Source organism: Zingiber officinale, chromosome 4B, assembly GCF_018446385.1.
Source record: "Zingiber officinale cultivar Zhangliang chromosome 4B, Zo_v1.1, whole genome shotgun sequence".
Taxonomy (NCBI): Eukaryota; Viridiplantae; Streptophyta; class Magnoliopsida; order Zingiberales; family Zingiberaceae; genus Zingiber; species Zingiber officinale.
This window is the reverse complement of record NC_055993.1, coordinates 121,811,472-121,836,922: the sequence shown is the minus strand read 5'-3', so window position 1 is coordinate 121,836,922 and position 25,451 is coordinate 121,811,472. Positions and strand designations below refer to the sequence as shown.

The 25,451-nt window shown below is 41.3% G+C and overlaps 1 protein-coding gene across 1 annotated transcript; it reads left to right on the top strand.

Moving 5' to 3' along the window:
• Positions 1–9,800: 9,800 nt before the first annotated feature.
• LOC121976325 (kinesin-like protein KIN-12D) lies at positions 9,801–24,371 on the top strand. Its single transcript, XM_042528445.1, has 37 exons — positions 9,801–10,015; positions 10,103–10,805; positions 11,725–11,880; positions 11,954–12,037; positions 12,180–12,299; positions 12,373–12,486; positions 12,604–12,696; positions 12,781–12,941; positions 13,029–13,103; positions 13,229–13,316; positions 13,403–13,461; positions 13,555–13,618; positions 13,721–13,786; positions 13,858–14,049; positions 14,307–14,411; positions 14,492–14,727; positions 14,823–14,889; positions 14,975–15,031; positions 15,120–15,176; positions 15,260–15,339; positions 15,445–15,529; positions 15,632–17,806; positions 17,973–18,395; positions 18,526–20,976; positions 21,062–21,169; positions 21,263–21,403; positions 21,757–21,831; positions 21,947–22,189; positions 22,280–22,369; positions 22,617–22,691; positions 22,772–22,830; positions 22,927–23,038; positions 23,121–23,231; positions 23,308–23,478; positions 23,566–23,631; positions 23,713–23,835; positions 23,914–24,371. The coding sequence occupies exons 2-37, from the start codon at positions 10,104–10,106 to the stop codon at positions 24,037–24,039; spliced, it is 9,210 nt and encodes a 3,069-aa protein (XP_042384379.1). The 5' UTR covers positions 9,801–10,015; position 10,103; the 3' UTR covers positions 24,040–24,371.
• Positions 24,372–25,451: the final 1,080 nt, after the last annotated feature.

Here is a 25,451-nt window from a genome sequence, read left to right as displayed (position 1 = left end):
AACGTCGCTTAGCTTTATTATGTCGTTGTCAGGTTTAGCCTTGTGACCCGTTCTTTACGCCGATCAGGACAAGGTGCAACAACACTTGGCACATGTTTTTCTTTTCCCTACATGTCCTAGGGCGAGCTCGATCGTGACTGACGTCAACTAAATTTCTTGAAGACCGTGCAAATCCTTGATAATTATGGCCAAGCACGTGGCCATACTTTTTTAATTAAGCTCATTAAATGCTACCCGGTGACCAAAGGACATGTGCCCCTCACTGCCGCTGCACGCTCGATGTGATAGGCGGATATTCTCTTGTAACGAGGTGTGCATCTTTTCAAAATCAATAATGGGATATGCTTCTAGGTTTTTGTAGCTTTGGATCGGACGACTGAGGTCGATAGGCCGTGAAGTTTATAAATCTCGCGTGTGTCGTCGTCTTCCTCACTTTGCGTTTTCGTCTCCCTCACGCTGCGTCTCCATCTTCGAACTTTCCGGCGACACTGCGCTCTTCTTCTTTTTCGGCGGCCATAGCGATCTCTCGAGTAAGTTTTATGTACCCTTCAACCGACTCTATTCGTTGTTCTTAGCGTCCTTTCCATCGAACTTCTTTGTTGTTTCTTGTCATCGTTTATTTCTGATGGCAAGCTCCTCTCAACCTCTTGTTTTCGTCCCTGGGCTTTGGTACACGTCTACCGAATCCAGGTTTGACGGAGGCGATGTTGAGAGTTTGAGAGCTACATTTGAAATTTCCTTCGATTATCAAATCGGTCTTCCCTCGGCCTTTGATTGCCCAAACGAGCTGCCTTCAGGATTTGTATGCTTCTTTAGGGACTAATTTACTGCTGGTCTACGGTTCCCAATCCACCCTTCTTCTCTGCCATTTGTAAATACTTTCATATTTCTCTCCATCAACTAGTGTCAAACTCCTTTCGATTGTTGTGTGGGGTCATCGTTTTGTTTCGCCTGCACGACATTCCCCTTACCCCTTGGCTCTTTCACTATTTCTATTATCCTAAATTGTTCGAGCTGGGGACTTTTCTCTTCCAAGCCTGAGTGAACCTAGTCTTTTTTGATAAGATGTCATCTTCCAACAAGCATTAGAAGGACTGTTACTTCTTTCTTTGCTTTCCCGAGCGGCCGGACTTCCCGACCAGGTGGCAATTAGAGGTGTCGAACCCCTCAAGAAATACAAGAGTCGTTCAGACTACCTTCATGCAACTTCCAGCTTAGCCGGTTAGAAATACTATATACACAAGTTGTTGCTGGAGGGTGTCTTCTACGTGTTCGGCCTGAGTTCGATCCGCAAAAGGCTTCCGTCCAGCCTAGGTATACTCCTTCTCAGTCTAACTTTTGAATCTAACTGATTTCTCTTTTTCTTTTGCAGCTCAAGTCATGTTGCGCGCACGTCTGGCTGGCAAAGCCAAACTCGCGGATGCAGAGATCAATGTTGCGGCCATGGCCGAGTTAGAGAGCCGCGGTCTGCAGTCGGTCGGTTCCCACAAGGATCCGCTCGGCGAGGAGGGAACTCAAGTGCTGGGGAGCGGCGCTGGAGGAAGTTAAACAGTCGCGAGCGATGCGGCAGTTGCCACAGCGGACCTTCTGCCTGAACGATCGTCTATGGTCTCGATAGTTGTCGCTTCGGAGTCGGCAACTTCCGACGAGCCCCTGCGACACCGCAAGAGGCGCCGAACGGAAGGTTCCTCCCGAACTGCCACTTCAACCCTACAAACCCCAACCATGGTCAGCTCTCGATCCCCATCTGAGCGGGGTGAGACTTCTCTTCCACCCCCATCCGAGTGGGGTGAAACTTCTTTTCCACCTCTTGAGCAGGGCCTTAGGGAACTCCCTGCGTCTCTGTCCTCCGACCGGACACCTTCACTATTCGGGCTGCCTCAAGGGACGATCTGCGTGCTGCCAACCGCCTTCATGCCCCCATCTCTACCGGTGGCGCAGGTGTCTTGCATCCGGTCAGTCTCCTCACAGCCCACCGGCAGGACGTCTTCTGTACCTTCTGGCCTGAGCGGCCAGAAATCGATAACGACAATCATTTACTTGCCGACTGACGAGTACCACCATCCGAACGACCCAACGCCCTCACCCTGAGCATCAAATATGAATACAAGGGACGTTGGCACAAATATGGGCTGATACCCGAGCCCGTGCGACAATTGTAGCTATGGGGGAACTTGCTAACAGCCACACCCAGATGTCTACTGGGATATGTATACCTTTCTTCCTTTTTCTCTTGTCCGCTCGTCTTGTATAATGCTTAGCGCTTTTGTAGTACTGGGTGGAAAGTCTGGTCATGTGCCACAGACTTGCTTACCTGGAGCATGAAGTCTAGCAGTTTCGTGCTTCGAGCAGCCAATCATCTGCTTCTCAAGCGCAACTGGAGCAGATGAACGCTAAGATGACTCAGTTAAGAGCTGATATGAATAAGAGCTCTGAGCAGTTGGAGGCGGAGAAGAGCAAATGCGTCGAGCAGGCTATGTAATTGGCTAGGCTTGATAAACAGGTCAACTCTTTCGAGTCCAAGCTCAATTTGGCCAACACCAGGAAGCTCCGGGCCATCGAGGACTTGGAGATAAAAAATAAGGAGTTTCGGATGTTGGCCCAAAACCTAAAGGAAATTGAGACCACATTGAAGGCCGAGCGGGATGGACGATTGGCCGATCAGATGACATCGAAGACCCAGCTCGACGCCAAAGATGAAGAGCTGGCCAAGTTGAAGGAAGAGCTGAAGGCCTCCCGAGCAACATTAAAGACTTATCAGGATGCCGAGTCGAGCAAGTTTGATCTCAAAAGTAGGCCTACATCCGTTCGGACGCTTTTAACGACAAGGTCTCGGATCGAGCACTTTGTTTATTTGACCTTGCTATCGACGGGATGCTCGATCAACTGAAGGAAGGCGGCTACCTCCCCTCCGCTCTAACAAGCAAGGTCATCAGTCGAGACAAGCTGACTTAGTCACTGTCTGACGATGTTTTGGATTATTTGGAGTGAACTTGTTCATGGGAGTTTTTGTTTATGTAATATTCTTGAAGTATCAATGAATGCTCGTTCATCCGGCGAACCCTAATATCCCTTCTCGTCGTTCGACATTTTAATTTTTTCGGCTTGCATTTAGTTCAAGTGTTGACGCGAAAAAACTCAAGTGTGGCCTCGTGTCGACTGGCAGCGGGTTATCTGTTTTCTCAGCCGATTGATCAGTTCTGGGTTTAAGGTTGTCATTCGACCATTTAATGGCGTAGAAAAGGGTTTTAAGGTCGTCGCTTGACCGCTGATGATGACAAGGGTTTAAGGTCGTCGTTTGACCGCTGATGACGACAAGAGTTTAAGGTCGCCGCTCGACCGCTGATGACGATAAGAGTTTAAGGTCGCCGCTCGACCGTTGATGACGACAAGAGCTTAAGGTCTCCGCTCGACTTTTATCTTGGCCGATCAACTTAAAAGTTTGGAAAACTTATTTTTTATTCATGTCCATTCTGCATCCAGAAGACATATGCACAAATACATCTATATTTACTTACGCACCTCCTTCGACCCTATAGGGTTAAAGATAATTCGCACTCTATGGCCGCTCGAGCCTCCTTCCGTCTTCGTCCTCCAAGTAGTAGGCCCCCGAGTGTAATTTCTGTGTGACCTTGTAAGGTCCCCCCCCCCCCCCCCCACGGCGCCTCGAGCTTGGTGATATCGTCGACCGGCTTGATTTTTCTCCACACCAGATCTCTGACCTGGAAAGATTTCGGGATTACCCTTCGATTGTAGTTCTGCCTCATTTGTTGTTGGTATGCCATTAGTCGGACGGCGGCTTTATTCCGCGATTCATCCACCAAGTCGAGTTCCATTAATCTTCATTTGGTGTTTCCCTCGGCGTACAGTCACATCCGATCGGATTCTACTCCAACCTCCACAGGGACAACCACTTCTCCTCCATACATCGACTGGAATGGTGTTACGTCGATCGTCTCTTTTGGAGTCGTGCGAAGTGCCCACAAGACACTCGGGAGCTCGTCGACCCAGCTGCCCCCGGAGTGGTCGAGCCGAGCTCGTAAGCCTCTAAGGATCTCCCGGTTTGTGCCTTCCGCCTGGCCGTTGCTCTAGGGGTAGGTCACTGACGCGAAGGCCTACTAGATGTCATAGCCTTCGCACCACTCCCTGAGGCTTTGTCCCACGAACTGCCTTCCGTTATCCGAGACGAGCCGACGGGGGATGCCGAACTGACACAAGATGGTTCTGCCAGATGAATTTGATGACCATTTGCTCGTTTATCCTTGCTAGCAGCTCAGCCTTCACCCACTTTGAGAAGTAGTCCACCGCTACGAGCAGGAACCTCCGCTGACCGATTGCCATGGGAAACAGTCCCATGATGTCCATGCCTCATTGATCGAACGAGCAAGACACTGTGGATGCCTTCATATCCTCGATCGGTCGATGCAAGATGTTGCGATACCTTTGGCAGGACAGATAGGTGGTTATGGTCTGAGCAGGATCCTCTTAGAGAGTTGGCTAAAAATATCCAGCCAGGAGGATCTTTTGAGCCAGTGAATGACCGCCCAGATGGCTTCCACAAGAGCCTTAGTGCACTTCATGTAGAATGTACTCTGCGTCCTCTAGTCCAACGCACTTGAGTAGGGGTCTGGAGAAGACTCTTTTATACAGCTGATCTCCGACCAAGGTGAACTGTCCGACCCTCTTTCTTAATATTCGTGATGTCTCCTGGTCAGTCGGCGTGCTACCCGATCGGAGGAATTCAATCAGCGATGTTATCCAGTCGCTCGAGAAGACCACTCCCTTCATCCGGTCGATGTGTGCCACCAATGAGACCTGTTCGATTGGCTGGCTGATTACAACTGGTGATAATGAACAAGCTAACTTAGCTAGTTCATCCGCTACTTGATTTTCCGATTGGGGGATCTTTTGTATAGTGACCTCTTGAAAATTTGCCTTTAGTTTCTCGAAAGCTTCTACATATAACTTGAGTCAGGAATTGCTAATCTCGAACGTCCCTGATAGTTGTTGGGCAGCAGCTGAGATTTTAAGTGAATGAGGACTTTTGTTGCTCCGACATACCGCGCTGCCTATAAGCCGACTATTAAGGCTTCATACTTGGCTTCGTTGTTGGTGGTCCGATAATCCAGCCGAACGGAAAGTTGCATCCGGTTTTCTCGTGGTGAAATGAGCAGAATGTCAATCTCGCTGCCTTGTTGAGTGGACGAGCCATCGATATATATTCTCCAAGTTGCTATCGGCTCGGCGTTCTATACCTCTGTAACAAAATCAGGTAGGGCCTGAACTTTGATCGTCGTTCTGGGTTGATATTGAATGTCTAACTTACTTAGTTCGGTTGCCCATTTGATTAGCCGCCTGGACGCCTCTGGGTTGAGAAGGACTCTTCTCAGGGCACTGTTGGTCATGACGATGATCGGATGAGAGAGAAAGTATGGGCAGAGTCTCCGAGCGGCAAGCACTAAAACGTAAGCTAATTTTTCCATACCAGTGTAGCGGGATTCAGCGTCTTTCAATATATGGCTTAAAAAGTACACGGGTTGCTATTCATGGCCGTTCTGCTTGACTAATGTTGAGCCGACCGCATAGTCGGTGGACGACAAATAGATCCAAAGCGACTCCCTAGCATTCAGCTTATTAACACAGGTAGGGAGTTAAGATACTCCTTGAGCTCTTCCAACGCCCGATCGCACTCCTTGTCCCACTGGAATCTTGTCGCTCGGCGTAGCACCTTGAAGAACTGTAGACTCCGATCGGATGACTTGGATATGAATCTGGATAACGCTGTGATCCGTCCGGTCAGCCGTTGGACCTCTTTTAAACTACGGGGCGGGGGCATGTCTTGTAGTGCCTTATCTTGCTTGAATTTGCCTCGATCCCCTGCTCGGTCACGATATACCCGAGAAAACATCCGCTCCTCGCACCGAACAGACACTTGTTGGGGTTTAGTTTCATTCCATAGGTTCTTAAAGTTTGACACATTTCCTCGACATCTGCACAGAGATCGATCGCTCGGAGGGATTTTATTAGTATGTCATCGACATACACTTCCATGTTTCGACCGATCTACCTACGAAACACTTTATTCATCAGCCTTTGGTAGGTTGCTCCGACGTTCTTTAGTCCGAACGACATGACGTTGTAACAATAGGTTCCGTCGACCATGATGAAACCGACCTTTTCTTGATCCTCTCGGGCGAGTGACACTTGGTGGTAGCCCTAGTATGCGTCGAGCATGCATATTAATTCGCAGCCCGCTGTAGAGTCCACCATTTGGTCTATCCGAGGCAATGGATAGAAGTCCTTCGAGCATGCCTTATTTAAGTTGCGGAAGTTGATGCAGATCCACCATTTATTGCCTGACTTGGAGACCAGTACCACGTCAGCGAGCCAACTTAGGAACTGGACTTCCCGTATATGACCGACCTCTAATAATTTTTCTATCTCCGCCCGAATGATCAAATTCTGCTTCGAGCTGAAGTTTCTTTTCTTTTGTTTAACCGACCGGGAGTCCAGTCGGACATGTAGCTCGTGCTGAACCACGTTCAGAGAAATGCAGGATAATTCGTGCATCGACTAGGCAAACATGTCATAGTTTCGTCTGAGGCAGACGACTAACTCTGCTTTTATCTCACTTTCCATATCGGTGGCAATAAAGGTTGCCGCCTCCGATCGGTTTGGATGGATCTGGACCTCCTCCTTCTCATCATAGATCAGAGCAGGAGGTTTTTCCATGATAGCGCTCACCTCCAAGCGCTGTGTCTTCTGGGCGGCTCGTGCTTCCGCTCTGACCATCTCGACGTAGCAACGTCGGGCGACCAATTGATCGCATCTGACCTCGCCCACCCTTCCCCTACCGGGAACTTGATCTTCTAGTAGAAAGTGGATACCACCGCTCGAAACTCATTCATTGTCTGTCACCCCAGAATGACGTTGTTGGTTGACGGCGCATCTACCACGATGAAATTGGTCATCCGTGTCCTTTTCAGTGGCACTTCCCTGAGCGAGACAGTCAGGCGCAGTTGACCAATCGACAACACTTCATTACTGGTGAACCCGTAGAGTGGTGTCGTCATGGGTAGTAAATCACCTCGGTCGATTTGTAGCTGATCGAACGCTTTTCTTGAATATGATGTTCACTGAGCTTCCTGTGTCAACAAAGGTACGGTGAATAACATAATTAGCTATTACCGCTCAGATAATCATAGCGTTATCATGGGGGATCTCTACCCCCTCCAAATCATTCGAGCCGAAGCTGATCTCAAGTCCTTCGGCCTTCTCCTTGCTGCAGTCGACCGCGTGAATTTCAAACCGCCGAGTGTGCAACTTTCTCGCTCGATTGGAATCACCGTCGGTCGATCCCCTGGCGATTATTCCTATCTCACCCCAAGCGGTGTTGCTCCTATTTTCTTCCTCTCGAGTTAAGGGTCGTCTCAGTTCGAACTGCTCCTAAACATGACTTGGATTGTTTTGTTGTTGAGATTGATTGCAGCGTGGTTCGACTGCTATCCTTTCGTCTTCCCTTCGCCCAGCTGATCAACGCCTATGTCTCTGATCGGGCGACAGTGATTGACGATACTGCCTTCTTGGGGTGGTCTGCTAGCCAAGTGGCAATCCCGGGTATTATGAATCACCGACTGATGGAAGGAGCAAAACATTGGCGCCCATATTTTACCCCGGGAGGCCTTTGGGCATCTGACCCCCACGTGCTATAGGACATGTGTCCTAGGCTCGTGTTGTGGTTGAATTCCTCCCGATCGGGGCTCTTTAGGAGGCTGATGGTTGCTCGGTTGACGCCGCTCGAATGCTGCCACTGGTTCAGCGGGTGCCTCTTTTTTCCTGGTCGTCTGAGCTTCTTCTACATTGTTGTATTCATTGACCCTTTTTTGTAGATGACTAAAGTTCTTTGGCGGCTTTCGAATGAGTGACCGGAAGAATTCTCCTTTAGTGAGCTCTTGAGTGAAGGCATTTACCAATACGTCCGAGGAGACCGTCGGAATGTCCATCGCCACCTAATTGAAGCGTTGGATATATGCCCTTAAGGCCTCTCGTGGCCCTTGTTTCAGTGAGAATAGATTCACGCTCGTCTTCTGATGGTGTCGACTGCTAGCAAAGTGATGCAGGAAGGTCGCTCGGAAGTCTTTGAAGCTATGGATTGAGATGCTTGGCAAACGTTTGAACCAGCGTTGTGCTGATCCAGATAACGTGGTAAGGAAGACTCGACATTTTACCCCATCCGTGTATTGGTGCAGCGTGACCGCGTTATTAAACTTGGCCAAGTGGTTATTGGGGTCGGTTGTTCCATTATATTCCCCGATCGTCAGCGGGGTGTAATGTTTCGGCAAAGGGTCACTTAGAATCCCCTCCGAAAACTATTGATTGACCTGCTCGGGTGAATTATCTGCTTTAGATGCCTTTCTTTTCCTTGTAGTTCGAGCGGGTGTCTCGTCCAAGGAAGATTCCCAGTCTCTGTCTTCTCAGCCCCTCTCTTCTGTTGGAATCTATAACGACACTTGGTGTAAGGGGACCGACGCATTAGGTGCTTCCCCATAGGTATCGATCGGTCTCTTGTTCGGGTCCCGAATGGAAAGCTGTTCCGCTCGATTTTCTCGCTCAACCTAGCAGCTTGCCGCCGAAGGTGTAGCCTTATGCGCTTGCCGATCGACCAACATCTGTTTTTGCTGTTGCTCCAATATTTTCATCACTCGAGCTTGTATTAGTACGTCGAGATCCTTTTGCGTCAGCGTCATTGTTGTGGGTCGTCCACCATCTTCCATATTCTCGTTTGGATGCAGGATATGTTCCCACAGACGGTACCAAAATGATCCTGTCCGAAGATATGAAGCTGGAAAGACGGGGATGTGGCAGTCTCGCTGGCTGGATGAAGACCTCGCTCCTATCTGCAAAACAAAACCAAACCAAGGAAGGGGTTCCTGACGTTGGCCCTCCGATGCTCAAGTTAGAAGGAGAAGAAAAAGTGAGAGTACTAGAGACAAAGGTGAATCTTGCCTTTCTTCATACCTGACATACTCTTTTATACCTTTCTTAGCGACCCTCCATCTTCCCCTGTTTTAATGATATTAATTACCGATAAAAAGTATCTTTGTCTTGACTTCTTTTCATTCAATGACAAATGAAGTGTTCTATTTTATTTTCTCTTTCCCTTAATTATCTGTCTTTTCCTTTTTTATTATTTTATCGGATCATTATGTGTACTTATGCCAACGCCATATCTCGAGCTGGACGAGTGGCTCGTTCGGCTCGGGATACTGGCCCGCTCAGCTTGCTCTCCTGCCGATCGGGTTGACTCACTACTGGTTTACTCATATGACCGACTGGACAATGATCCCTCCGATCGACCAATGAGCCACTTTCTGCTCGGATGATGTTGACCGTCTTAACTTTGACCTACACTATGACCATTGACTCATGCCAAATAAATTTTTCCTTATCACCGCATTGTTTCCTATATTGTTTCATTGATTTTAATGTTGTAGCTGCTACAACGTCATTAAAAGTTGGTATGAGAAATATGAAAGTTGATTTAAACTATTGCATAGAAGGTATTTCAAATATTAAAGTATCTATTTTGACGATCCCATAATTAAGGGTGGTGTCCTTTTAACTAGCCCCTAAAAGTGTGGGGTTATTTGAAATTAATTTTACCTAGCCACCTAAAGAAACGGTCAAAAACAGAGTATTCTTTTTCTTCTCCAAATTACCCCTGAATTCAAACCCTCGCCACGTCGGAACCGTCCATTTCAAATCCGCGTCGAATCCTGTCCATTTCTCGTCCCTCCTCCCAAATTCAAAATCCTCTGCCCTTCTCGAGTTTTTCTATAGCCGTTCGCTCGAGCTCGCCTCTGTGAAGGGGAAGGAGGAAGAGACAGACGACGACTCCGCCGAGATCTGCCGACCTCAGATCCAGCTAGATCCGGCTAGATCCAGCCTCTTCGACCATTTGGATTCGTTTCTACACGTCTTCACTCCGGATCTCGTTCCTGAATTCCTGGTTCAGGTATTTTTCTTTTCCCTCTCGCCATTCTGTCGGTTTTGATTTGCATTACGTTGTATTTTAGGTGAAATTTACTTGTTTTTTCTTTAGAATGTTGCGGGATCTGAGGATTTTTCGCCGGCACTCAAACGCTGGGAAGGCGCACACCTCGGAGAGCAACGATGAGAACCTTGCTGCAGATCCCTCACACCCGCCGGATTCTCAGCCAGAATCCGACCCAGGTCGGGCGCCTCTTTTAACGATACAGGACCAAAACCCTAGTACGGGGGTGGATCAAGGAACGATTTTGAGAAGGAAGATGGAGACGACTCCCTCGAAGAGCCAGGCGAATGGTCCAGACTCGTCTCACTTGCAGTTCCGCACGCCTGAAAAAATGACGGGTCGGCGCAGGTTCAGTTTGGCGACGAAGGGGGAATTGGGAGCGAGTGGAGCGGAGTGTGGCGACGATCTGAGCTGTCATGGGCCTAACAGCCACCTTCCGCCGTTATGCCGTGGTCCAGGTGGTGGATACGGGTTGAATACACCTCGGGCATGTAGGACAACTGGGAGGGCGTCGTCAGTGCATTCAGATTGCAGTTCCACTCAAAGTACCCCAACGAAGAGTGTCTCGAAGCCTGCCAACTCTGGTTTCAGCAACACTCGTCCTCCACTTAGTGTGGGGAGTAGGACAATTAGTATGGCTTCAAAAGTGGCACCATTGTTGGTCACCACGCCATCTGTAGTGAATTCAGTCGAAGTTCCTCACTTTGAGCTGAAGGAGGATCCATCGTTCTGGATGGATCATAATGTGCAGGTGCCGTGCTTTATTTATTTATTTATTTTTGTTTAGCCTACAAAATTTGTTTGTTTTTGGAAGTTGCGCCAAACAACAAACACAAATGACGTTTCAAAAGCACAGCTTTTGTAGCATTGGTCATGAATTGATTGCCATCTAATTCCTTCCAAGATCTACTGACACATCAAACATGGAAGATAAGGATATGAAGAATCAATTACATATCCACGTATGCTTGCTCCATGATCCATCCTTGTCATTATGCTTATGTAGTGGCTGTACTAGACTTGTTGGATCATTCCTGTACTCTCACATCAACTCAATTAAGGATACGGGCTGTTGTAGCAATAGGCTTAGTTCTGTGCATTCACATACGACCATTTGGGTATTAAAGGCAGATTTCAGACTTCTTTAGATCTTATCTATGTAGTGATAGTGCTTACTAGAAAAAGAATGTATCTATTCTTGGCAAGATATCTGGTTTCAAATATCAAATATCTTTGTAATAATGCTTCATAATATCTTCATTCTACTGATTTGAACTAGTTATAAATTTTGTTTGAGAAAACTGCAAAAAAATTATCTTAGATTGGCGTCACTCAATGGTTTTTCCATGTCTACCTGTTTTTTTTTCTTCAAGAACCTCTATGTATTGTTTTAGAGAGAAGCAAAAAATTAAATGCTAGTGGCATATACCATATACCATATACGATATACCAAGATAGCTTCAGATTCAACATTCTTAAAATTTTGCATTTGGAATGATGACATCTATCTAAATTCCACATTATACTAAAAAAAAACTAGGTGAATTGATGCAAGAAAGAATAAGAATATCATTTAAGCTTCTAACTCAACAGATAAGTCAGTAATCTGATCTGCATATGACGGTTGCAAGATTAGCAGTGTGAAATAATTTTTTTTTGTATATTTTTAGGTTGTCATTCGTGTTCGTCCACTCAATACTACAGAGAAAAACCTCCAAGGTTTCCGTAGATGCTTGAAGCAAGAAAGTGCACATAACATCACTTGGATAGGACAACCAGAAACTCGATTTACATTCGACTATGTAGCCTGTGAAACAATCAATCAGGTATTCTAGTCTTGAATTGAATTTTTGATAATTGTCAATCATCCTTTGATTAATACCTTGGAGTTATGTGCAGGAGATGCTTTTTCGAGTTGCTGGTTTGCCAATGGTTGAGAATTGCATGTCTGGATATAATAGTTGTGTGTTCGCATATGGACAGGTACCTTCCACATTCCACAATCCACATTGCATGTTTAAATCAGATGCTAGTGTTTTTTTATAGATATATTTACTTTTATGTTTATCTTCTGATATGTTTGTTATTGATACTCATTGTTTGAACTTTGCATTTCTTACAATAGACAGGAAGTGGAAAAACATATACAATGCTCGGAGAGTTTGGTGAACTGGAAGTGAAACCTAGTCTGAATCGTGGAATGACTCCAAGGATATTTGAATTTCTGTTTGCAAGAATCAAAGCGGTAATGTATTTCTATTACTGATAATATAATGTGGGTTTTGTAGGGAATAATTGGTAGTTCTTTCCTCAAGCAGGAGGAAGAAAGCAGGAGAGATGAAAACATAAAGTACAGTTGCAAGTGTTCTTTCCTTGAAATTTACAATGAACAAATTACTGATCTTCTAGATCCTTCCTGCAGCAATCTACTTGTAAGCTCAATTGTCTCTGATTACAGACCTGTGCGATCTTTATAACCTCCAAAGTTGTTTCTTTTTAGCTAGTGCTATAATTCTTTGTTTCTTTTTTGCATGTTGCTTCCTGAATAGCTGCGGGAAGATATTAGGAAAGGTGTTTATGTAGAAAACCTTTCTGAGTATGTAGTGGAGAATGTCCATGACATTCTGAAGCTTCTCATACAGGTGATTGCTATTTTTGAATTAAAAGTCCATCATTATTAAACCTTACTTGATGTTGGTTGAAAAACTTGTAAATCCTTCTACTAGGGTGCTGCAAACAGGAAAGTGGCAGCGACAAATATGAACCGTGAGAGCAGCCGTTCACACAGTGTTTTTACTTGTATAATTGAGAGTAGATGGGAAAAAGATTCGACCATGAACTTACGATTTGCAAGACTAAATCTTGTTGATCTAGCTGGTTCTGAAAGGTATGCTGTGGCAGAATAGGTTATTGCAACATTACCTATGGGTAATTCATGCAGAGGTTTTAATGCTTAATGTACAAATTTTAACAGACAGAAAACCTCAGGGGCTGAAGGTGAACGCCTGAAGGAAGCTGCGAATATTAATAAATCCTTATCAACACTAGGGTATCTAACAATTAATATAATGCTTGAGTATTTATTAAACTGTTGTTTTTTTTGCCATGCAACACCTTTTGCTTCACTTGGAACAGAAGTGTAATTTTATGTCTCTCACTTGGATGTGTTTTCAGTCATGTGATAATGGTTTTAGCTGATGTGGCTCATGGGAAGCAGAGACATGTTCCTTACAGGGATTCAAGGCTTACGTTTCTCCTCCAAGTGAGAAATAATTGAATAACTTTATCATACTTAGTGCTTATGCCAGTTCGTCAAAGCTAACTTATTCATGTCTGTCATCATCACAGGATTCACTAGGTGGCAATTCTAAAACCATGATAATTGCAAATGTTAGCCCTTCCATATGGTAAAATGACTGCTTCACTGAATTATTTTCTCCTTGCAAGTTCTTATGATACAACTTATGGATGCAAACTGATATCTTGTTATCTGAATATAGCTCCGCTAATGAGACTCTAAGTACCCTTAAATTTGCCCAGCGATCAAGACTCATTCAGAACAATGTAATTCTATATGGCTTATGGTTTCCTGATTTAGGATTTGATTGTTCTTTTTTAACTTTTTGTTATATTTTAGCTTATTCATTTCCTTCTTCATAATATAAGGCTGTTGTAAATGAAGATGCTTCAGGAGATGTAATTGCACTGAGGCAACAAATACGCTTGTTAAAGGTGGACTAGTTTTCATATAACTAATTTCATTTGAAATAGCATTCATGTCTAATTTAAACTGACCATGACAGGAGGAACTGGCGGTTCTTAAACGTCAAAATGTCTCAAGATCTTTATCATTTAGAACAGCAATTTTTGAAGATTGTAAGAGTGAAACTTCTGATGATATTTCTGTGGAGAGGTTCCCAATAATGACTGAAGCAAATGTTGATGAGTTGCAGACTGATGATAATTTGAACAGCATAAAAGTTTCAATGAAGCAGGTATGCTATGCCACAAGTTGTGGCAACCTGAGTTTATTGTTTCATGTATTCTTGCAAAGAAAAAAGACATGGAATTTTCCTTACCATGGGCAATGAAGCCATAAGTCATAACTATAGTGAAGATGCATTAATTCCTTTGTAGTGTGTCTCTAGAGGAACTAAATGCTTGTTACAAAATTCAAGTCCTAACCAGATGAAATTTCTCATGCAATAACATAGAATAAGTATGCCTGAAGTTTTTATGATTTATAATCCAGTTGAAGTCACTGGAAGCTATTCTAGCTGGTGCACTTCGAAGAGAGAAAATGGCCGACACAACAATCAAGCAACTCGAAGCTGAAATTGAACAGTTAAACCGTCTGGTAAGTTTTTTTGGAGTTAGCATGGAAAAAATTTCTGATTAATTCGCAAGGTATTTTTAGTAACATTTACTGTTTGACAGGTTCGACAAAGAGAGGAGGATACTCAAAGTACTAAAATGATGCTGAAATTTCGGGAGGACAAGATCCGACGAATGGAAAGTCTTTTGGAAGGCCAAATGCCAATTGATTCATATTTATTGGAGGAAAAGGCTTCTCTTTCAGAGGAGATGCAATTACTTCGTGCAAAAGTTGATAGGAATCCTGAAGTGACTCGCTTTGCTTTGGAAAACATCAGGCTCTTAGATCAACTGCGAAGGTAAGACAAAAGACAAAACATGAACTAACAGCTGCCTGATTTTGTATCCTTCCATTTTTGATTCAGTTGTTTCTTTTCATGATATTACTTGACAGGTACCAGGACTTTTACGAAGGAGAGAGAGAATTTTTATTGACTGACATAACAGAGTTGCGCAATAAGGTTTCCATAATCATTCTCTCATCAATTTAACTTGCACATCTGATTCAAATATTGATGTTTCCTCATATTTGCTTTCTCATGGAAGCTTATTCAAGTCTTTGATGGAAAATCTGAGCTTGATCAACTTTTGAAGTCTGACATGGTAGGCCAGCTAATGCTCCTTTACAAATTCTAGTCTTTATATTTATTTTTCCTTTGAGCTTACATTTGTTCTCTGATTGAGTCATCAGGCTGGAAATTCCTTACTTGCTTGTTCATCCCGAGATAGTGAATCATTGTTTGCACAAGTAATGTCACTTTGCAAAATGAACTTCATTTTGAAAGTTCTCTATGTTATATTTCTTTTGTCAATTATTTTTTGTTGTCTCAGTTAAACAAGACCAATCAAGAGTTAGAAAGTTGCAAGAGTGAGCTCCAGTCTTGCTTAGAAACAAATGAAAGGCTCACTAGGTAAATGCAGATATACCTACAAAATGCTGCTTGTACCATTTTCACCTTACACGCTTATGCTTGCTTTCCTCTTCCATTACTTATTCATTAATTTGTGTCTTTCAGGGAGATAAACAATCTTCATGCTGAACTAAATGATACTATGTCTGCCAATCATGTTCAGCATGCCAGCCTCGAGCATCAAAACACTGTATGCAAGACTACCAATCGATCCTTTGCCCACCTTGTCTTCTTTTCATAGTGTTATTCTTTATCTAGCATGGTATGTGAATAATGCTCTCGTTATCTTCAGGGAAAGTTAGAATCATATCAAATAGAACACCAATTCTACCAATCGAAGACAGAATGCTCACATGATATGGCTAAGCAAGTTGAGGAAATTTTGAATTTGCAGCTGGAGTTGGATATAGTCAAAACAATCCTAGCAGAGGAGAGATCATCTCGTACACTGGTGGAGGAAAGAGCTGATCATTCTAATAATGAGTTTAAATCGGCTAAAGAAAGGGTATTATATATGACTAAGCAGTACGATGATATAAAGAATGAACTAAAAGATGCAAGATCCATAATTGAAGCAATTGAATCAGAACAAATATTGCTAATAAATGACCTTGAAGGGACAAGGGACAAGTGTGACCAGCAAGAAGAATTTTTAAAGAAGCAAGATGAGGAGATATCCTTATTGAGAAACCAGCTTTCTTTCCATTCCAATGAGATAACACAGTTGTCATTAGTTCAAGGGGAGCAGAAAGACGTTCCTCTTCAAAGTCATGATATTGAGGATTCGCCATTGCAAATTAAACTGAGAAAAATGCAAGCTTCTCTAGAAAAGGCAAGAGATCTGAACATTAGGTTAAGTGATCAGGTATCTCAAATTTCTCTGGAACAAGAAATGGAGGAAGTCCGGAGACAGGTTGAGATAGAGACTGCTGAGGTGATTGTATGCTTGCAGGAAGAACTTGTAGCACTTCAGAAACAAGCAGATGATAGCAAAAAGAATGAGGCCATTTGTAAGCAGAACCTGATTGCTTTAGAAGCTGAACTGAAAGAGCATCAGATAAGACTGTGTCTGGTAAATGAGGAGAATGGAAAGCTTCATGAAGTGGTTGATGAAAAAGAGAGGGAGCTAAGGTCCTTGGCTGATAATTGGGAAGCCTTAGCATCTGAAATTATGAATATTCTTGCTGATGGAAATAATTCTCTTGACAAAGCAACTGATCAGATGGCTTCCATTTCTGATTCCTTTCCACAAAGGAATTGGATAGGTGAGCAAGTTGGGAGGATAATTAGGAGCATTTCTGATAGAGATCTGCTTATAGAAGAACTTCAGAAAAGCTTGGAGGAGGCACAGGGCATAAGGGGTGACATGGAACAGAAGTTGAGCTCTTTAAAGGGAGCAACACTTGCAATAACTGAGGCTCAACTGCAGGAAAGTAATGACAAAGAAAGAGAGATAGTTCGACTTTCCTCAGATATAGAAGAGAAGGAATCTACTCTTACAGAATTAAAGAAGAAGATTGAAGCTAACGAAGAACAAATTAAGAAATCTGAGCTTTGTGCCACTGTTGCATTCATGACTGTCGGCAAGTTGTCCGAGATGAATGAAGTTCATCTTCGTGAGATTGCACATGTGAAACTCCTGCTTGAGGCTCAACTGCAGGAAAGTCATGACAAAGAAAGAGAGATAGTTCAACTGTCCTCAGATATAGCAGAGAAGGAATCTATTCTTTCAGAATTCGAGAAGAAGATTGAAGCTAATGAAGAACAAATTAAGAAATCTGAGCTATGCGCCACTGCTGCATTCACGACTGTGGGCAAGTTGTCCGAGATGAATGAAGTCCATCTTCGTGAGATTGCACATGTGAAACTCCTGCTTGAGGCTCAACTGCAGGAAAGTCATGACAAAGACAGAGAGATAGTTCGACTGTCCTCAGATATAGCAGAGAAGGAATCTATTCTTTCAAAATTCGAGAAGAAGATTGAAGCTAATGAAGAACAAATTAAGAAATCCGAGCTATGTGCCACTGCTGCATTCATGACTGTGGGTAAGTTGTCCGAGATGAATGAAGTCCATCTTTGTGAGATTGCACATGTGAAACTCCTGATTGATGAATCGAAAGAAGTAATTTCAGAGAAAGAGAGTGTATTACACCATCAAATTATTTTGAATGTCAATGCGGAGAAAGAAATACAGGCTCTTAGCATGAAATTGAAGCAGAATGAAGATATCATTGCCGAACTAAAAAAACTTTACCAGGACAAGGAAAGAGCCCGGGAATTGGAGAAAATGGAAAGGAAAGAGGATGATAAGTTTTCAAAAGTTACAAGATGTATAAATGAGTTCAAATCTAGACTGAATGCTATTAAATCTTGTATGAATGATGGGTCAGAACCGGTTACTGGCTGTGCTGAAGTACAGAGTGTTGGAAGATGTACTAAAGGTGAAAGCCACATTTCAGTGGACCAAGTAAGATAATGCCTTTTTTTACATTTGCATTTGATATTCAAGCAACACTAGAAACCTGTGTTATCTTATCTGCACAAACTTCATTGCTCTTGACGTTCTTCAAAAATTTGTATCTGATTTCTTTCTGTTTAACTCTTTACTGATCATATGTCAATTGGATTTGCAGATAAAGGATAACATGATCCCTGATTCTGAGAAGCATGAGCTGCAAATTGTTAGAGGCCTATTAAATGTTGGCTCCGACAAATTACTGAGCAATACTGAGTGCGAGTCTTCTTGTGGATATATGTCAGAAAACTCCTTTGAAAAACAATCCATGATGGAGGAAATGCAGACTGCAGTTAGAAACCTACAGGATGTACAGGCTCAGATGGTCCAAGTAGTGGAGGAAAATAAACAACTTAAGAAGTCTGAGAAGTTAAGTCAAACATTTATTGCAAAACTTAGAGATGATGTTCTTCAACTGAAATCTGAGATGGTCGAAAAAGAAGAAGTTTTCAAACTTGGATTGCAGCAGTTGGAAAATAAGCTTCAGTCCATGGAAAACAATACTATGGAAAATAGTACCTACTGGCAGAAGACCAAAGAGGTATTGTTTATTGTTCATTATGAATGAAAGTCTTATATAATTAACACTATCAGTTAATTTGCTTTCTTATGGCATATGAAAAGTAATTTTTTACACTATAGATATCATACATATAATATGTTTTGTCTAGGCGCTTGAGATTGAAGTGAATGATACAAAGGCTATGGCAGCACAGAAATCAATTGAGGCTATTCATCTTCTAGCTAAGGTTGAGGAGGCTCAAGCAACAATGCAAGAGGCTGATATCATGGTCAACATGCTGCTGCAAGCAAATGAAACAGCAAAACTTGATATAGAACAACTCCAGGACACCAAAACCACATTATGCTATGAAAAAGAATGTTTGGTTGATGAGATGCAATGTTTAAAACTTTCTCTAGAAATGAAGGAGAAAGAATATAAATCCTTGGAGAAGAATTTCGAATCAACACTCATACACACAAAGGATTTAGTTCTGGATCTAGAAGATGTTTACAGGAATACACAGGAGGCTTTTACTGATAATTTTGAGTCTCTAGCACAAGAGCTTGAATTAATAAAATCCCATGTTCAAGAATACAAAGAGTCGACCAGAAGTTGTTTGGAAGAGACTTGGTCTGAGATAATCCGGAAGGATTGTGCTCTATCTGTGTTGCATCTTTGTCACATGGGAATCTTGATAGAGAGAATAACTGGGCTCGACATGGAGAATAGATTGCTTCAACATGGGCTTTGTAGGTCTAATATTGTAATTGCTGATCTGAGCGAACGCAATGTTAAATCCAAAAAAGAACTTGAAATGTGTAGCATTCTTAAGGGTAAGCTGCTAGTTGACATCAATAATGGTTTCAACCGCATTGCAAGAAAGGAAGCTGAAACAAATGAATTCAATGAGAGGCTGAATATATTTGAAAATAAAATTTTGAAATTGCAATTGCAAGAAGCATCAATGTTGGCTAGATCAAACTCCATTGTTTCTGAACTTAGTGTCTTGATGAAAGATTTGGATGACAAAAACAGGATTGGACTAACAGTATTGTCAAGCCAGGAGAAACTTTTGGCGGAAAAAGAAAAGGAACTTGAAGCTAAAACACAACTATTGAGTGAAGTGCAGATGGTGAATGGAATGCTTATTAGTTCCTTTAGGCAAGAGTTAGATCTACTTCACGATGAACCCAAAATTCAGATGGAACCAGATGTTTCTATCATTGGCAATAAGAGATGCTGCAAAGATTCTGAACTCATAGAAAAGTTGATGAATCTCAGAACTGAGTTGATTATCACTGATTCATTTGCAAAAGAAATTGAATTACTTGTTCTTTTTTCAGAGCTGGAGCTGAATATGCTTGGTAATAACCAAATGGCCTCATGCATAGCTGAGTTAGAAAGAGAGATATGCATTTCCAATTCCATGATTGAAAACATTAAGTCAGAACTAATCTTAAGCAAAGTCGATGGTGAATTACACTGCAAGGAGATGCATTTCTTGTACAATGAAAATGAAAAAATGAAGATTGAACTACTGGAGCTGCAGGAAGATCATTTGAAAATCACCAAAGAGTTGCAGGACAAAGTTTACTCACTGGAAGCTTTTACAACATATCTAGAATCAGATCTAAGCAGGAAAACAGTGGAACTACGGGATTTAGTAAATGCTCATACTGTCATATCTAATGAACTTGATACAAAAACTGAATTTTTTGACATTCAGAGCGAGGAAACAAAGTTCTTAAAGTCTGAGAATGACTGGTTGAAAAACAAACTACTTTCAGTACAGACTGAGAATACTGAAACTTATTATATGCTTGGTCACAGGATTAGGCATGGCTCTGAGTTAGTTCAATACATAGATCTCGCTGTGAGTAGATTATTCCATGAAATTGATGGTATGTTCCTTTTAATGATGGAGAGGATGCATCGGGATAATTTTGAGCATAGCACAATGGCAAAAAAGTTCATTGATGAAATAGATATTTTAGGGATAGCTATGAAAACCTTGGTTTCTGAGAATTCTGAATTTCAATCAGAGTTGATGCATAAAGATGAAATTATAAAAGGCATTCTGTTTGATTTGAGTTTATTACAGGAGCATGCATCTATTGAGAAGGATCAAGAGGATGAACTCAAGGAGATGGCTGCAACAATAGAGTCTTTAGAGGATGAACTTAAATCGAGATCACATGAACTGGATGAAGCTGTTTGTCATTGGAAGAGGCTAGAGGCTAAACTGTTAGAGAAAAATGATTTAATATCAGCTCTTGAATGTCAACTTGCAGAAAAGAATGAGATGTTAACCATAATATATGCTGAGAATTATGAGCTGAAATCTCACATGGAGCAAGTTTCTAACATGAAGTCCTCCCTGGAGGAAGATATAAAAGGGAAGGGAATAGTTATTGAAAGGCTGGAAGAAGACATACTTGATTTGAGCACGGCAATTGGTGAAAGGAACAATATAATTGAAGATTTGCAGAATGAAATAAGCAAGCATAAAGAAGAAAAGGATCAACTTGATTCCGAGGTGCTTGCCTTGAAAGAAAAAATGGAAATGTTACAAGCTCAAGCTGAAGAAAATGAAGCTATTGCAACGGAAGCTCGCCAGGTTTGTATGTCCAGTGTTCCTGAAATGCATCTAGTTATTTGCTAACAAGATTATGGTTGACGAAACTATCCAACCTCATTCACAGATAGCAAAAGCAAGAACAGCGTATGCTGAAGAAAAGGAAGAAGAGGTCAAGCTATTGGAACAGTCTATTGAGGAGCTAGAGTGCACAGTGTATGCATTAGAAAACCAGGTAACCTTATCTGAAGTTGTTTTTTTTTTCTCTGGTAAAATTTCTTGTATAGTCTTCTTGATAGAACTTTTGTATTGTTCTTTCAATAAAAAGGTTGATATTGTTAAAGAGGAAGCAGAAAAACAGCGATTGCAGAGAGAAGAAATAGAACTTGAACTTCATTCGGTGCGGGATCACGTTGTGCAGCAGAATGTACAAGTTCTTCAGAAAGAAATTGTAAAAAGAGATGCAGAGGTGTGACCCTGAACTCACTAAACTTATAATGTCTTCTTTGTGTCCATTGAAAGGTATCAACAAACCAAATTACTATGTTAAAAACTGTCCAGTTTGGTTCTTGAGTCAATAGTTAGCATCATTTGTTTTGTGCTGTCATGCTAAGATTATTGCTGTAGCAATAATTCATGAACGTTTCATATCATCAGAGAGATGCTTTAAAATTGAAACATAAATCACTTTTTAAATAAATGTGGAAACTGGAAACTAAGTGTTTTTCCAGCAGACTTAAAAGAAATGTTTACATGGTTGGCGAACATAAAACTTGCTCCTTGTAGTTTAAGCCGCTAAATTCTACATTTTCATTTACACAGATTGTCCAATTCAAAGCTCACATATCTGAGCTGAATATGCATGCAGAGGCACAGGCAAGAGAGTACAAACAAAAGGTAAGACATTCTTATGCACAGCTAAATGGAAAGCATATTTCACTACGATTGTATGTTCTGGTTCATGACGTTCAGCTGTTATAGATAATTTCTGGCTAATAGAAAACACGTACAGTTTAGGGAATTGGAGGCTATGGCCCAACAAGTCAATGGAGACCCAGCATCCTCCAATGCTGCAAGTTCAACCACAATGAAATCAGACAAAAGTTCAGCAAAGCCTAGAGGATCAAGTTCCCCATTTAAATGCATTGGCTTGGGATTAGTACAGCAAATAAACTCTGAGAAAGATGAGGACTTAACTGCTGCAAGGCACAAGATTGAGGAACTTGAATCATTAGCTGCAAGCCGACAAAAGGAGGTATATTTCCATTCTGCTTATATTATCGTTCATGAATGTGTTTTAGGTGAAAAAGGAAAAGAAAACAACAAAACTGTTCATTTCTTTCAGATCTTCATGCTGAATACAAGACTAGCACAAGCAGAGAGTATGACACATGATGTTATCAGGGATCTCATAGGTGTCAAGTTAGACATGACGGTCAGATGCAAACATTTTGACTTTTAAGACAAACTTTAAAATTTGCTTACATGAATCATTACTAATCTGCTTTTTTAAATATAAAATGAGAGATCTTCGATTGGTATTTTTATTATTTATGATATCTGTTCATGTGTAATAAATATGCAACAACATATCATGTGTACTGGACTACAGATATAAAGTGCAGTCGTTCAAATAAGTTGTCTATTGGCAGTCTCTGACCTATTCTTTTCTCTCGCGGCAGTCCTTGTTAGATGAACCTGAAACACCTAAGATGAAAGAAACAGCTCAAACTCAAAGCACTCGATCTGGGCTAAAGGTTTTTTTTTTTCTTCTGACACTAATAATCTGCAATAAAACCGCATCTCCCTGACAATCTTTTGTTTCAATTTTATATAGGAAGAGGACATCAGCAAGCTCAAGAAGGAGCTCAATGAGTTTATTGAGGAAAGGCAAAGGTACTTGTGAATTGTGATACAATGAACAGCAATACCTTTCCCTTGGAGGATATAGTGGTGTGTAAAACATTTTAACCCCTTTCTTCTTGTTGGTAGTTGGTTGCATGAGATTAAACAAAAACATAGTGAAATGGCAAATGCACGAATGATGGCGGAAAAGCTTCGACAGAGGGAACAGTTCCTTAACACTGAAAATGAAATGCTAAAGGTACAATCACCTACTTTATTTATGGATTTCTATCTTTAGTTTCTGTTCTATTTGTAGCCATAAAACATTATAATTTCTGTAGGTTGAAAATACAAAATACAAGAAGATGATCATGGAACTTGAGGATGAAGTCAAGAAGTTTTCAAATCATCAAAATTTCCAGCACCGCATCCATCACCATGCTAAAATTAAGGTATGACCCAATATCAAACATGGATTTCATCATGGAAGATTCAATGTCATATTCCAGTATTTGTCATAATAAACAGGAAGAGAACACCATGTTAAAGATAGAAAATGAAGATATGACCCTTAGATTGAAGCGATCTGAGCAAATTCTTTCACGAGTGAAGGAAGAGCTTGCTCGCTACCGATCATCTAGTGGAAAGGGTCCTTACATTGACTTTGATGAAGAAGAGCAACTGAGGAAGGAACTAGAGGTCTGTAAACTACTAGCATTGTGTAGCTAACACACATGCAAAATTTAGCATATTTTCTCAGCAATGTTTGTGGATACTATAAACCAGGAAAGTGAAAGCGAAAGGATACAGTTAGCCCAGAAGTTGTTGAGCTTGTGTACCTCTATTTTGAAGGTCTGTTCCAGCACTCTAGTGCTAATATTTTTCATTGTTTGCATACAAAGACTAATTTTTTGTGTATGAACATGAGCGCAGGCTGCTGGTTTAAGTGAGCCAACAAACAATTCAAACCACCCCTCAGTTGCAGAGGAAGGTTTATGTCGACTAAAGAACCATATCAATTCATTGGAAAATGAATTGGAAGATTTCAAACTAAAGGTTTGACTTTGAACACAAACTCTTAAAATTCCACCGGATGCAATCACTTTGCTGATGTTGAGTCACACACCTTTTCAGTGCAAACTACTCGATGAGAAGATCCGGCTCTGCGATCTTCTGCAACAAATTTCTCCACAGCACTTGAAGACCCATGAGAACTACCTATCTTCAAGCACATCACAATCTCCCAGTGTGTCCTCATAACGACATAAATGGTATGCTACAAGGCACAAACAACTTGAAATTCGAGGCACATTACGAAATTTCAGTAATTATAGGATGAAATTTTCCTGGAAGATCATATGGAAAAAAAAGAGTAAGCCTGCTTGAATGAATTAATATAGAAATGGTGTCATCACTTGTTAGCAGTTAGCTGACTGAGGATACTCCTTTCTGAGCTTAGGACTAGTAGTCAAGTTGGCTCCAATATTGAAATAGCTTAGATTAAGTAGTCAAGTTGGCCTTCTTGATTCTTGTGGAATTATAATTATTCTTTTAAACCGTAAATAATAAGAAGAAAAAATGAAGTTCTTTTATGTTTGTTGTGCAATTTTTCATGCATTGCTATTAATTCCATGTATAATTCCATTATTGTTATTGAGCTTTTACTATCATCAACTTCAGTTAGAGATATTATTGTCCTTATAATAGTTGAGTTATAACATTGATGCAATAAAATTGTAGATACTATATATTTTAAATATATTTAAATATAAAACTGAAGAACTAACATTTAAACCACAACTTTAGACAATTCAATCAATAGTTTGTTAATGAGATTTGTTGGTGAATATTAATAACCTGAGCCCATGTTTTCAGGCTTGTATATCTTATTTAGTTTTTAATATGAATGAACTCTTAACAAGTTGATAATCAAGCTTGTTCACGAACATCTGGTAGGTATCTTAGTTATTTATTCTTCTACCCATGTTTCGTCAGCCACTGATACACTTAGAGCATGGTTAGGATCAGCTATAATGAATTCATAGCCGATGACTGATCAAACATAGATTCTTTAACACTTTCTGAGAGTCACTAATAACAAACAATATTTTTAGAATAATAAGCTAGTTTCAATAAGCTTAAATTGTCTCACATAGTTTCGACTACAAGAATTCGGTGATTCGAGTCATTCCTTGTCTCATCATTGAGTTATGTTAGTGCCAACTGTTTGGATTGACTAAGAAGTATTCATCTGAACATAAACCCTAAATTAAAAGGCTAAACTGGAAAATAAAACATCAAACTTTTTAGCTGACAAAAACATGAACCAAAAAGAACATAAATGACTGACAAATTATTGATCAAAGATGCACACTCTAGTTGGAAATTAGATAAAAGAAGAGATCTTACAGAGATAATTCATGATATTCTCCTTCTTCTGTTACTTTGTTTCATCAAAAACTCAAACAGAAGCTGCTGCTGCATCAAACTTCATGCTAATTTTTCTTTCTTCTGTTACTTTAAACTCAAAAAGTATGCTAGCAATTGTAGCAGAAGCTGCTGCATCAAACTTAAATCAAAGCATCAAATTTTAGTAGCAAAAAAAAGATAAAAAACGAGAAAAAACATGAATTTCAAAATCTTCACCAAAGCATCGCAGAACAAAACAAAAA

Bases quoted from the DNA above. Each gene is read 5' to 3' on its own strand.
- LOC121976325 (XM_042528445.1), top strand. From the start codon at position 10,104: ATGTTGCGGGATCTGAGGATTTTTCGCCGGCACTCAAACGCTGGGAAG. The intron at 10,806-11,724 runs GTGCCGTGCTTT...GTATATTTTTAG, and splicing joins GGATGGATCATAATGTGCAG to GTTGTCATTCGTGTTCGTCC. The intron at 13,619-13,720 runs GTAATTCTATAT...TCATAATATAAG, and splicing joins CAAGACTCATTCAGAACAAT to GCTGTTGTAAATGAAGATGC.